At 39.6% G+C, this 14,813-nt stretch overlaps 1 protein-coding gene across 4 annotated transcripts in view; it reads left to right on the forward strand.

Annotated features, from left to right (window-relative positions):
- LOC143036981 (acyl-CoA dehydrogenase family member 11-like) overlaps positions 1 to 14,813 on the forward strand; it is a 55,530-nt gene that overhangs the window by 13,692 nt on the left and 27,025 nt on the right. For all 4 annotated transcript variants that reach the window (XM_076205078.1, XM_076205077.1, XM_076205076.1 and 1 more), the window contains exons 5-9: positions 158 to 348; positions 3,288 to 3,387; positions 6,097 to 6,251; positions 7,478 to 7,571; positions 14,660 to 14,810. In XM_076205078.1, the coding sequence (XP_076061193.1) occupies positions 158 to 348; positions 3,288 to 3,387; positions 6,097 to 6,251; positions 7,478 to 7,571; positions 14,660 to 14,810 (691 nt within the window). The remainder of the gene's footprint in view (positions 1 to 157; positions 349 to 3,287; positions 3,388 to 6,096; positions 6,252 to 7,477; positions 7,572 to 14,659; positions 14,811 to 14,813) is intronic.

Below are 14,813 nucleotides of genomic sequence, written 5' to 3' on the forward strand. Positions count from 1 at the left end.
TTCTCCTAGATGTTTTTTGATCCGACTAGGTCATCCTCAGGAAGGAAGTTAGAACAGGTGGTGGGTACTTGGTCTTATGTATTGGTCGTGCATGGTGAGAGGTCCCATGGTATGTGCTATACAAAATAATACTTTACCTTGAACTCTTTGTTTCCAGTTACGTGTTCTGCTTGGAAACAACTGAAGAGAATTTCTGCTGAAGAAGGGCTTATTGCCACTGCATATGAAGGAAAATTTGCAGAATATGACCGCCTCTACCAGATGGTGAAGCTGTATCTGTTTTCTCCAGTATCTGGGCTTTACTCTTGCCCATTGGCCATGACAGATGGTGCAGCTAAGACAGCATCTGTAAGTTCTGAAAATCATACTTACATTCAGGTCTATATATGCATTAATGCCCCCCAGCACCAAAGTTAGATACAATGGCCCCTCCATGTAGCTTCTACCAATCATGATATGAATGATGATATTGATAATAATGATATATACATATGCCAAAGGCTTTTTCCCCCATACAAGGGAGGTAGCCAAAGTCAAAAAACATAATTCCACTCCCACCCATTTCATCCCCACCCATTCCACTCCCATCCACCACACTTTCCTCCCTCTCATCTTAGCTCCTCATGGATGAAGGGTCATCCCTGCATCTCACCCATTGCCCTGGGTCAGAAGCAATGCAGCAAGACACAGCACATCCACAGCAAGGCCTCTTCCTATAATAGGCAATCCCCCTCTCTGTCCCCTCATGCAGAAATAATGAAGACAAGTAAAAGTCCCTTTGGGCTGCGTCAAAATATCATTCACATATAACCACTCCCTAACCATCCCCCATCCCCCACCCACTCCCTTCCATGCATTGCAGTGTCATCCATACACAGCCGTTCTCCAGTCACCCGTCTCTACTGTCTTCTCCTTTCCTTCCTCAACAGACATTCCCCTGTTGCTCAACGCCCCTTTCACTCCATCCATCCATCTCATCTTCATTAGCCCCCTTATGTTCACTCCCTCCACATGTGCCTTCCACACCCCTTACACAATTTTTAGAAAACTTGTGGAAATTTTATATGAAGTGTGCACAACATACTGGTTAAGTAAGAGTGTCATTTGGCATCATTTACTATTTTTGATTAATTAAAAAAAAAAAAATAAAGGATCTCAAGTGGGCAGTGTCCCTATTTAACCCCTTCCATACGGTGCCGCATACGTAGGCGGCATGAGGAGCAAGTGGATATGCGAGGCTGCCATATCGGCATCTTGATTATATTTATTGTAGTTGCCCCTGCATAATTAAGTACTCTCTAAACTGTCTTTAATCACATTTTCTATGGTTATCAAAATTCACGGGTGAAAGAGAGAACGATCGATATAAGCAGTGACTATATTTTATGATGCGAGTATTATTACGACACGTCGTACGGCTGGCAGCGGCTGCTGCCCGCGAGATTTAAGGCCCATACTGAAGAGGTTAAAGGGACATGGCATAAGAATAGCTTTCTATTTGACATTTACATTTGATTTTTTTTTTTTTTTTTTTTTTTTTTTTTTTTTATTATAAAATTGTAGGAAGGTATGTAGTACACCTGTCAACATATACTGACAGTGAGATATGAAGGCAAGAAATGCAAAGTAATTATTCACTGTGCATTGCTCAAGTGTTGATTTTTTTTTTTTTTTTTTTTTTTTAGATGATCATAGCTTCTAATTCTTCTATCCTTACTCATCTGTATCGCAAGTTGTTAAACAGATTCACTGAAATTTTGTCATTATATCTTCTACAGTGAACCCATGCCCCGTGACTCACAACTCACCATGTGTGACCCCACATATCCATAACCTTTCCAATGGAACCTAACAAATGCATACTCATGAATCTCCCACCAGTCTGTGAGTTTATGCATCTTGCCACTAGTAATTAATCTTTTTCCGAATTTAACCCCTTCGATACGATGACGCCTACGTAGGCGTCATGAGGAGCAAGTGGGTACGCGAGGATGCCGATGTCGGCGTCTTAATTATATATATTATAGTCATGCCTGCGTGACCCCCATACTCTGTAAACTGGCTTCATCATATTTTCTATGGTTATCAAAATTCACGGGTGAAAGAGAACAAGCAATACAGCGGTAACTTTATTTTTTATAATGCGAGTATTATGACGCAACATTTCACGTCTGGCAGCTAATGCTGCCCGCGAGATTTTGGCCCAGAGTGAAGGGGTTAAACCTTAAAAATTATTATTATTTAATGTATAAATACATTTATCAATTAAAACAAGCAAAATAACAAAATACAATATATAGATTAATTCTAAATTTAGATATAAATAATAGAAATATGGTGTGGGATGCCAGCATCTCCAGCATCAATGTTTCTGGCTACACTATTGGCTGGCAAGTTGAGAGTAGCTAACTGGAGCACAAAATTAATTTAACATTTATGCTAATTGGCTACTGTACTGTCCTCACATTCCTGCCATTTATCCGTGTGTCTCTGCCATGAGTGTTTGTTTTGTATATGTGTGTGAAGTTTGTGATTTTTTACAAATGTCCTACAATGCTGGCTAAATGCCCTGCATCTTCTATTGCTTCTGTAAGCATGCCTAAGTGTGTGAAGGTGATGATGGTACAGGAAAAAGCTAGGGTCCTGGACATGCTGAAGGAAGGACAGAGTAATGTTGCTCTTGGCCGCCATTTTAGTGATAATGAAAGCACAGTTTGGTCAAAGATAATTGAGGCTGAAATTGGCAGCACTGTCGTCATGAGTGATTCAGTTTATATCAGTAGTTCAGGACAAGAACATTAAAAGAACAGAATCTGCTCTTATTTATTATTATTATATTCACAAAATATGTTTAAAATGGAGTGTTAACTTTTCTTTATACTGTGAAACAATATCAAACATGGTTTGTACCATTAAAAAGGGTATCCAAAAGCATTTTAAGGGGCACATCTACTATCCATGATTTTTTGCTATTTGCAAGGGGCCTTGGAACATAACCCTTGCAAATACCTTGGGATCACTGTATTATTTTAATTAATTAATCAATTTTAGCCATTTTTGTCCTAAACTTCTTTATCATTGATGATGTCAGTACAAATCTTCCTGAACAGTATTGGCATGGAGATCTACACTACCTCCTCTTGTTGCAGTGTTTAGTTGTAAAATGTTGCAGCAATAGCACAAATTCTGACTACCAAATAAACCATATTAAATGAGATTTTACTGTGCTGTAAGTAGTCCATGTTTATTAAAGTATTTTGGTTTATTTTTCTGATGTTTCGATACAGGTTCTAAGTAACTCTGGACTTGAGAAAGCCTATAAACACCTGACATCTCGTGACCCAGATGTGTTTTGGACTTCTGGACAGTGGATGACAGAAAAGAAAGGTTTGTTATACAGAAATTCTGAAATGGAAGTATTGAGTTGCATTGGGATTTATGTATAAATGAAGAGTGAAAAAGAACATTTTCAACTGCACATTCAGTGATTTAGTCACCCATTTAAATTCAATTTGGTGCTCTTACTACAAGGAATCTAGTGTTCTTGCTCCAACCCGCGTTTCTCTATCACCTTTTCCATTCATTTCTCCTAGTCCTCTGTTTTTCTGCATGAGGGGACGGAAGGGGGGAGATTGCCAATTAAGTAAAGCAGGCTACCTATGGATGTGCTGTGTCTTGTTGCATTGCTTACGACCCAGGGTAGTGGGCAGGATATAGGGATGAGCCATCATCCATGAGGAGCTAAGATGAGAGAGGGGGAAATGGTGATGGATGGTAGTGGAATGGGTGGAGGTGAAATGGATGGGAACGGGTATATGCCTTTTGACTTTGGCTATGATGGCAGAGTTATTTTCTCGGTGCATCTGGTTGGTTCTGCTTGTATGATGGTGGAATTGAGGCTCTTGTGTAGAATTGTGTGTCCATCATTTGCATGTACCACTCTGTAGGGAAGATTTTGGTTTCTGAGTAGATAATCTATTGGGATGGTTTTTGTGCATTCTGTTGTTCTTATCCCCTTTGATACAATGATGCCTACATAGGCATCATGAGGAGTGAGTGGGTATATGAGGATGCCAACATTGGCATCTTGATAATATTTATTTCGTAGTTGTAGCTGAGTGACCCCCATATTCTGTGAACTGTCCTGATTATATTTTCTGTGGTTATTAACATTCAGAGTGAAAGAGAACAAGTAATACAGCTGTAACTTTATATTCTATAACGCGAGTATTGTGATGCATCATTTTACATCAGGCGTCTGATGCTGCCCGCAAGAATTTGACTCATATTGAAGAGGTTAATGCTTTGTGGTTTATGTAGGTATGTAACAGAGAAATAATTGTTTAGAACATGTACTGTTGCTTAGGTTTTTTTGTTGTACATTGTTGTTGTAGACTAGTGTCTGGGTGGTGAATTCCTTTTTTTTTTTTTTTTTTCATATTACTTTTATGGATCTGGAAAAGGCTTACGACAGGGTAGACAGAAAGGCACTGTGGGAGGTTTTGCGGATATACAGGATAGGAAGAAAGCTTCTAGGAGCTGCCAAGAGTTTTTATGAGAGTAATAGAGCTTGTGTCAGGATTAGAAATGGAGAGAGTGAGTGGTTTGAGGTAAAGGTGGGACTTCATCAGGGATGCGTTATGTCGCCCTGGCTGTTCAACTTGTACATGGATGGGGTAGTGCAAGAGGTAAATGCAAGGGTGGTGGGTCAGGGATTGGAGATGGTTAAAGAAAATGGAGAAAAGTGGGAGGCAAGCCAGCTGTTGTTTGCAGACGACACTGCACTTTTGGCAGGATCGGAGGAGGGATTGAGGAAGTTGGTGACAGTTTGGGAGAGTGTATAATAGAAGAAAGCTGAATATAAATGTGGGTAAAAGTAAGGTGATGAGATGTTCAAGGGGTGAAAGTGCCAGCAGACTGGAAGTGAGCATTAAGGGAGAGCGACTGGAGGAAATGGATAGTTGGGTGCAAATGTGGCAGGAAAAGGTGGAGTGGAGGTGGAGGTAGAATGTAGATTGAGAGAAGCGAGTAAATGCCTTGGTGGATTAAAAAGTGTAATGAAGAATAGACATTTGGGAATGGATGCTAAGAGGAGACTGTATGAAGGAGTGATTGTGCCAACAGCACTGTATGGGGCAGAAACATGGAACATAAGAGAGGAAGAGAGGAGTTTGAATGTGTTTGAGATGAGGTGTCTGAGAAGTATGATGGGGGTTACTAGGCTAGATAGAGTGAGAAATGAGGAGGTGAGGAGGAGAACAGGGGTGGAAAGGGAGTTGGGAGATAGGGTTGATGAAAGAGTATTAGAATGGTTTGGACACATGGAAAGAATGAGTGAAGAAAGACTAGTAAAAGAGGTATGGAAGGCAGATGTGGAGGGAGTGATATGAGGGGACGTCCTAGGATGAGGTGGATGGATGGGGTGAAAGGGGCTTTGGGGAAGAGGGGAATGTCTGTCGAGGAAGGACGGGAGAGGACAGAAGACAGGGGTGAATGGAGAATGGTTGTATATGGATGATGTTGTGATACATGAGGTGGAATGGGTGGGGGGATGGGGGGTGAGGTAGTATGTGTGAGCAAAATTTGACGCAGCCCAAAGGGATTTATCCCCGTCTTCTCCTTTTATGCATGGGGGGACAGAGAGGGGTGGTCGCCGATTTAATGAAGTGGCCTTGCTGTGGATGTGCTGTGTCTTGCGACACTGCTTCTGACCCAGGGCAGTGGACACGGTGCAGGGATGACCCGTCATCCAGGAGGTGCTAAGATAAGAGGGAGGGTGGAGGGGTGTGGAGTGTATTCAGGGATGGAATGGGTGGGAATGATTTTATGCCTTTTCCTTTTTGGCTACCTCCCTTGTAAGGGGGAAAAAGTCTTGGTATATGTATGTATGTATGTATATTACTGAATCTTCTTCCCACCTGTGTTGATTGTTTTGTCATATGAAGTTTCTGTATTTTTCTGATATTTTTTATGAATGTAATTTGAGATTTTATTTTGAAGGCTGCAATTTATAGTAAATTAAAATCATGCATGTTTACCCTTTCTCTGGTAGTTTCTGTATTTGATTAATTCACATATCTCTTATGTTATTTCCAGGTGGTTCAGATGTAAGTGGCGGAACGGAGACATTAGCCATACCAAATGGAGATGAGAGTCATAGCTTGTTTGGCTACAAGTGGTTTAGTTCAGCCACAGATGCAGACATGGCCCTCACTCTTGCTTCTATTGTCACACCGGAACAACCGTGTCCAGTGAGTCTGTGTTTTATTTATGTATTTTTAATGATTTGAAGATTTATATTATAATTCTTTTAAAAGGAGATGGCAGATAGGGCTGATGAAAGATTATTGGGATGATTTGGACACATGGAAAGAATGAGTGATGAAAGATTAGTAAAAGAGTGGGGATGGAAAAGGAGAAGGGAGATAGGGTTAATGAAAGTGTTGGGATGGTTTGGACATGTGGAAAGAATGAGTGAAGAAAAATTAATAAAAGAAGTGTGGAAGGTAGATGTAGATGAAGTGAACATGAGTGAATGACTGAGGATGAGATGGATGGATAGGGTGAAAGGGGTATTGAACAAGAGAGGGATATCTGTTGAGGAAAGAAGGGAGAAGGCAGAAGATGGGGTGAGTGGAGAATGGGTGTGTATAGATGATACTGTGATGAAAGGAAGGGAGTGGGTGGGGGATAGGGGGAGGGTTAGGGAGTGGGCATGTGTAAATGAAATTTTGACGCAGCCTGAAGGGATTACTCCCCATCTTCAATGTTTCTGCATGAAGAGATGGAGAGGGGTGGTTGCTAATTAAGTGAGGCAGCTTTGCTGTGGATGTGCTGTGTCTTGTTGCATTGCTTCTGACCCAGGGCAGTGGGCAAGATGCAGGGATGACCTGTCATCCATGAGGTGCCAAGATGAGATGGGAAGGGTTTGATATGATTTAATGTCACAAACTCCTCCCTATTGGAAGGCTAGGACAGTATCCCTCACAGAGGGGTTTGTAGCGTGGAATTTAATGAACCATGCCCTTTGTTCATCTTTGCCGGCGGCAAGATTCGAACCACCATCCCCTCGACCTATGCCGCAAGTAACAGCACCCTAACCCACTCACCCAGCGAGCTTTGGGAGGGACGGTAAATGGGAGTGGAATGGGTGGGGATGAAATAAGTGGGGGTGGAATTATGCCTTTTGACTTTGGCAACCTTCCTTGTAAGGGTGAAAAACCCCTTCGTATATATATGTACGTATTTTTCAATGATGCAGGAATACTCCACAAACTGTTATTGATATAAGACGAAATTATATATAACAGGTGATATGAAATTAAGATTTTGTTCCTCCAGATAATTTTAGTTCTTTTGAGTGTAGACAGCATACATATACCAAAGGCTTTTTCCCTGTATACAGAGTAGAGAGAAAAGATGTTAACATGGATACATTGGATGGATATATATTTTTCCATATATATTTATTTTCTAGAAGCCAAGGAGTCTGACCATGTTCTACCTGGAGGTTCGTGATGCTCAAGAAAAACTAAATGGAATTGAAATTGTCAAACTGAAAAACAAACTTGGTATGTTGTGCCATTGTTTATTTATTCTTGTAGCCTCAGTTTGTTCTTGATTAAGTGTATTAGCTTTTTTTTTTTTTTTTTTTTTTTTTTTTTTTTTGTTTTTTTTTTTATTTTTTTTTTTTTTTGAATGGATGCATTTAGGCCCTGCAGAAATAGTCAAAAATAAAACTGAACACACTCTCAGGTAACAATTAAAGAATGGTTCTCTTTTGGCAATTATAATGACCACCTTCCTTTACTGATAAGGGCTTGAAATAAACTAGTATCAATTTGTAGCCAGACATATTAAATGAGTGATAAAATTATGGGTTGCAGAGAATAGGTGACCAGGTGTCAGAATGATACAGTAACAAAGGTGGTGTGAAGCCCATGCCAGGAACCATGTAGCTGTAGCTGAAGCTGTCACCTTTGCCCTATCTGCTTGGACTGATGGGACAAGTAGCAGTCACTTTTGGGAATTGGTGAGAAGTATGGGGTTCGAACACACAACTAAGTGAATACAAGACTACCAGCGATGTAGGTGACATGATTACAGTGTTCAGGTCACTAAAGGGGATAGATTGCTTTGATAGATCTCCTAATTAAAGATGGGAGGGCTTTAAGAGGTCACAGAAGTAAATTATTAAGAAAGACCACATGTCAAATGGATTGAAGAAATACAGTTTTCTATAAACACAGCAAAGGAAACATGGACTGGAAGTGAAGCATTTATTCCTGACATTTCGTCTATTGACTTTTTGAGAAAGTCAATAGACGAAACGTCAGGAATGAACGCTTCACTTCCAGTCCATGTTTCCTTTGCCGTGTATATGCAACTTGTTCTCATGGATTTACAGTTTTCTATATAGATATATAAATATATGAAATAGCTCAGAAGGTGATATAGCCCAAGCTCGAACAATACATAGGTTCAAGTCTATATATGATAATTGGAAATCAAAGATATAGAGTAAGTTGGAACTGTACATAAATTTGAGTCTAGGTATGTTAGAAAAATAGAGAATAGGAGACAGGACCCAGCAAGCATTACTCTTTTCCTGTATACTAGTTAGGTAAATACAATAATAAAAATAGTATGAATAGTAATAAATGTCATAAGGAGGGGGATTAATGAAGTTAGTGAAAGAGTTTGGGAATGTGTGCAAAAGAAGTCGAAGATATATGTGGCTAAAAGTAAGGTATTGAGATGTATAAGGTGAGAATGTGGCAGCAAATTGGAAGTGAGTATTAAGGGAAAGAGACTGAAGGAAGTGGATAGCTTTAGATACTTGGGTGTGAATGTGGCAGGAAAGGGAGGAATGGAAGTGTAGGTAGAATGTAGATTGAGATAAGCAAGTAAATGCCTTGGGGAATTAAAAAGTGTAATGAGAAATAGACATTCGGTAACGGATGCTAAGAGGAGATTGTACAGTAAACTTCCACTTATCCGAACTCCATGGGGGATTACAAATGTCCGATTAACCGAAATGTTCGGTTAATCCGACATTGTATGTTTCATTTCCGTAGAGTTTTATGCGGTAATGTCTGCTGCAATATTCGTACCTGTAAACTTAACATACACATGGAAATGCTTATAATAGTTCATAAACATATTCTATAGAATATAAAGAGAAAATGTTTAAGGAGAGCTTGTGATACTGTATCGTCACCGAGAGGACTCACGAATGTATGTACTGCCAAACAGCCGATCAGGTGTAAACATGGAGTGTGCTGCCACCATGTGAGCACTTGGTGAAGCTTGCGGGTGGCGCGGGGGTGGCGGAAGAGGCGGCGGGGTGTTTGAATGTTCGGTTGAGATCCAAATACGTTCAGCTAAAGCGATGGCTACCGTATTGAGAAAATGTTCGGTTAATGTGATTATTCAGTTAAAACGCGTTTGGATAAGCGCGAGTTTACTGTATAAAGGAGTGATTGTGCCAACAGCACTCTATAGGGTAGAAACATGGAACATAAGAGAGAAAGAGAGGAGAAGTTTGAATGTATTTACCTAGTTGTATTTTGTGGGAAGGGGAGCTATGCTCGTGGTGTCCCGCCTTTCTATCTCGCAGTGTCTAGTTTGCTTTTAAACTCATGAATGGTTTTTGCGCATACTATTTCATTGTCCACTTTGTTCCAAGTGTCCACTACTCTATGTGGAAAACTGTTTTTCTTCAATTCTCTTCTGTAGCTATGTTTTTTTATTTTCTTTCCCTGTCCTCTTGTGTTTCTCTTGTCCCAGTTTAGTAAGTCCTCTATTGAGTATCTCTGTGCCTTTCATGATTCTGTAGATGGTCAGTATGTCACCTCTCTCTCTTCTTTGCTCCAGCGTCGGTAAACCCAGTTTAGCCAATCTCTCCTCATATGATAAGTTTGCAAGTGCAGGTGCCATTTTTGTTGCTGCTCTCTGGATGCTTTCTATTTTCTTTATATTCTTTTTGGTACTGGGTGACCACAATGTCACCACATACTCAAGTCTAGGCCTTATCAATGTAACCAATATTTTTTTTATCATGTCTTCGTCCAAGTATGCAAATGCCACTTTTATTTATCTTAGCAAGTTGTAAGCCTCCCCGACAATTTTGTTAATCTGTTTATCATATTTAATGAAGCAGACTTGCTGTGGATGTGCTGTGTCTTGCGACACTGTTTCTGACCCAGGGCAGTGGACAAGGTGCAGGGATGACCCGTCATCCAGGAGGTGCTAAGATAAGAGGGAGGGTGGAGGGGTGTGGAGTGTATTCAGGGATGGAATGGGTGGGAATGATTTTATGCCTTTTTCTTTTTGGCTACCCCCCTTGTAAGGGGGAAAAAGCCTTGGTATATGTATGTATGTATGTATGTTTATCATAGGACAAGTCATTTGTGATAATTACCCCCAAATCTTTTTCGGATCCTTTCTTCTTTACCTCCTTGGTTCCAATTGTATATTTTCCTGATATCCTATTTTTGCTTTTTCCAAACTCCATTATGCTACACTTCTCAGTATTAACCCCTTCCATACAGTGACGCCAACGTAGGCGTCATGAGGAGCAAGTGGGTACGCAAGGATGCTGATGTCAGCATCTTGATTATATTTATTGTATTGGTTTATTATATTATTATCTTCCAGGTATTTTACCCATCTATTTTTGATGATTTTCTCACAAATTTTGGCTATAGTGCTTGTTAGTGATACTGGCCTATAGTTAGTGGGTTCTTCCTTGTTTCCTCCTTTATATATTGGTACAATATTAGCATTTTTCCAGTCTTTAGGTATCTTTCCTTCTTTGAGTGAGCTATTTATTATGTTGTGTATTTTGTCCGTTAGTTCTTCTTTGCATTCCTTTAGAATCCAATTTGCAATTCCATCCGGGCCATGTGATTTTCTGACGTCAAGGTTTGATAGATGTTCTGATATTTCTTTTTGTGCTGTTGTAAACTCACTCATGGGGGGAAATTGCTTGTTATTATCTTTGTCCCAATTTTGTATTTTCTCTCTGGTGAAGACAGATTTAAAATGATTGTTCATGACTTCAGCCATTTCTAATTCTTCTGTGTATTCTATATTCCCTTAGCGTAGTTTCACCATTTCCTGTTTGTTTTTAAGTTTACCATTCACATATCGATAGAATAGTTTGGGTTGATCTTTGCATTTATCTATAATATCCTTTTCATGGTTCCTTTTCTCCTCTCTTCTCACATTAACATACTCATTTCTATAGTTTATATAGATTTGCCATTTACTAGGTTTTTTATCTTTTCTCCACCTTTTCCAAGCTTTGTCCCTTCTGTCTTTTGCCTCACTGCATCTTTTGTTGAACCAACATTTAATGTACTCTCTCTCTCTCGCTTTTGTCTTGGTACATGCCTGTTTACCCCTTCATTGTAATTTTCCATCAAGATATTCCATTTCTCATCCACTTTTGTCTCTTCCATATAGAATTTTTCCCAGTTTGCATTCTGGAAGAATATCTTTAGTTTTGCAAAGTCCGTTCTGTTGTACATCAATCTTCCTTTCCTATGCTTTTCATTTCTCTCCATGTCTATTTCTTCCTTTAGTACAGTTTCAATGAGTATATGGTCACTCTTTCCAATTGGTGTCTTGTAATGGATTTTGTCCTCAATTTCAGGTTCTGTTGTAAATATTAAATCTAGTTTCGACGGCTCTTCATTGCCTCTGTATCTGGTGTTTTCACTGACCCATTGCATCATTGTGTATTCCATGGTCATGTCCAGCAGTATATTACCCCACAAGTCATCTCCTCCTCGCACTGTCATGTTATCCCAACAAATTTCTTTGCAATTGAATTCCCCCATAATTACCAGATTACCTCTGCCCATTAGTATCTCATTTAGTGATTTCCCTGTATCTTCTAGCATTTTTGTATGTTTGTTCTCTTTTCAAGCGTTCGTTTTTGGGGGCACATAGGTCACCACAAACTTTCTACTTTTCATATTCTTGTCTTCGACTTTCATCATGAACTTTTCTACATTACCTTTACCCTCCACAATTTTTGTCCATGTTAAAGTCTTTCTTGGCCAAGAACATGATTCCTCCTCCCTGTTTCTTGTCCCTGTTTTTTATCCAGTAATTGTATAGTCCTTGTCCAAAATTGATGGATGTTATTTCACCCCTCAGTTTAGTCTCTACAATTCCCATTATGTCTGGTTTTTCTTCTAGCAGGTAATCATTGAGTTCATTCAGACCTGAAATTAATCCGTCAGTGTTAGTATAGACCACTTTTGATTTTCTTCTTCCTCCATTATTTTTTCTGTCTTTGGTTTTTTCGTTTTGATGTGCCATTTCCTCAATCTCATGTCGATTACTCTCCAATGGAATTCCTTGCTTTCTGTCTCCGTTCTCTTTGAGTTTTTTTCTTTGCTTCTTCTCTTAGTGACTTTTCTTTTTCTAATTCCTCAATATTCATTTCTCTTTTTATCCATATCTTATTGTACTTTTCACTCTTTGCCAAGTTGCCTACTTTTTCAAATATGTCTTCTGCTACCATCTGTGACCTTAATTTTATCTTTAGAGGTCGATTTCTATCCTTAGAATAGCGACCGATTTCATATGTCTTGTCCAGGTCTTTGCCTGCATCTCAGTCTCCCCCCTGAATTTCATTTAAGATTTCTACTGCTGTCTCTTTTTCTTCTTTTTCTCTCATGTACCTCGCCAATCCCTGTTTTTCTTTTAGTCCATATACCACAATACATTTTTTCCCATCTACTGTATCTCTGACCCAATTAGCTTTTTCATTAATCACTTGGATCTTTTGCATTATCATGCATTTGTTGTTTGACTATTTCTTTGAAAGCATTTTCCTTATTTTCAATGTTTTCCTTCTACTTAATTTTCTGAATACTTTCCTCACCTAGGTTTTCTTTGATTTTTTTCAGTCATTTCTTGTATTTTATTGTTCACCTCTTTTTTTAAGTTTTCACTATTGTTATTATCATTAATTCTCTTCTTTCCGTTATCACTCTTCAGCTCATTTATATCCCTTTTCATTTCTTTGATCTCGTTTGTAAGATCCAAGTTGGTTTTTCTTAGGTCAGAAATTTCGTGATTCGCTTGTGCTAAGCAATCCATTAGGCCAATGATATCCTTTCTTAAGTCCATAATTTCATTCTCCCACCGTATCCTATTTTTGCTCATATCCCTCACTATCTCTAATAATCGACTTAAGTTCCCGCTTTCATACTTACTAAATCCTGGACAATCTTCTTTGTTGTTGTTAATACACATGGTTCGGGAATGTTTGTTTACATCACGGTTCAATAGACCGACGCCAGTTGGCTCTGGTTCGTGGTTGGCTTTCGAGTCATTGTTTTCTTTCATTTTTGCTAATTCCGTGTTCATACAATTGACTAGCACTACAGAGATATCATTTCGGACACTCTCGATCACTCGTCACCCCTACAATACAAACCAGGTTTCCTTTTTCATCGTAAATCCTCTTCTTCTTGGTCCCACGACGATGACGACAACAACGGAGGAGTTTACGGTGTGAAGGTGTGTGGATAGCTTTAGATACTTGGGTGTGAATGTGGTGGGAAAGGGAGGAATGGAAGTGTAGGTAGAATGTAGATTGAGAGAAGCAAGTAAATGCCTTGGGGAATTAAAAGTGTAATGATAAATAGACATTTGGGAATGGATGCTAAGAGGAGATTGTATAAAGGAGTGATTGTGCCAATAGCACTCTATGGGGTAGAAACATGGAACATAAGAGAGAAAGAGAGAAGTTTGAATGTGTTTGAGATGAAATGCCTGAGAAGTATGGTATTAGTTACTTGGCTGGATAGAGTGAGAAATGAGGAGGTGAGGAGAGTGGGGATGGAGAGGGAGTTGGGAGATAGGGTTGATGAAAGATATTGGGATGGTTTGGACACATGGAAAGAATAAGTGAAGGGAGATTAATAAAAAAGTGTGGAAGGCAGAGGTGGAAGGAGTGAACATGAGGGGCAACCAAGAATAAGATGGATAGATGGGGTAAAAGGGTCATTGGGAAAGAGGGGAATGTCTGTTGAGGAAGGGAGGGAGAAAACAGAAGATAGGGGTGAGTGGAGAATGGTTGTGTATGGATGATGCTGTGATGCATGGAAGGGAGTGAGTGGGGGATGGGGGGTTGAGGGAGCATGCGTGAATGATATTTTGACTCAGCTCAAAGGGATTTCTCCTTGTCCTCTCTTTTTCTGCATGAGAGGATGGAGAGGGGGGTTGCCAATTAAATGAAGCAGCCTTGTTGTGGATGTGCTGTGTCTTGCTACATTGCTTCAGAGGAAAGGGTGGTGAATGGGAGTGGAGTATGTGGGGATGGAATGAGTGGGAGTGAATTTTATGCCTTTATTTTTAGGCTACCTCCCTTGTAAGGGTAAAAAACCATTGGTATATGTATGCATGATGTGTGTGTGTGTGTGTGTGTATATATATATATATATATATATATATATATATACACACACATACACGCACACACACAAGTTAGATGAGAAAGTGGTGTGTGCAAAAACAATACATAAATTTAAAAATAGTTTAGATAAAATGAGATATGAAGACGGGACACCACGAGCATAGCTCCCCTTCCCGTAAAATACAACTAGGTAAATACACACACATTTGTCTTTCCAAGGTACCAAACAGCTCCCAACTGCTGAATTATTGCTGGATGGCACAAGAGCACTTCAGATATCCCCAGAGGGCAGGGGTATTGCATCTATTGCAAACATGCTCACAATAACTCGTCTTCACAATGCCATTGCTGCTGTTGCAAGCATGAGGAGGTA

This window comes from Oratosquilla oratoria, chromosome 21 (genome assembly GCF_046742065.1).
Source record: "Oratosquilla oratoria isolate Oo_2021 chromosome 21, ASM4674206v1, whole genome shotgun sequence".
NCBI classification, from domain to species: domain Eukaryota; kingdom Metazoa; phylum Arthropoda; class Malacostraca; order Stomatopoda; family Squillidae; genus Oratosquilla; species Oratosquilla oratoria.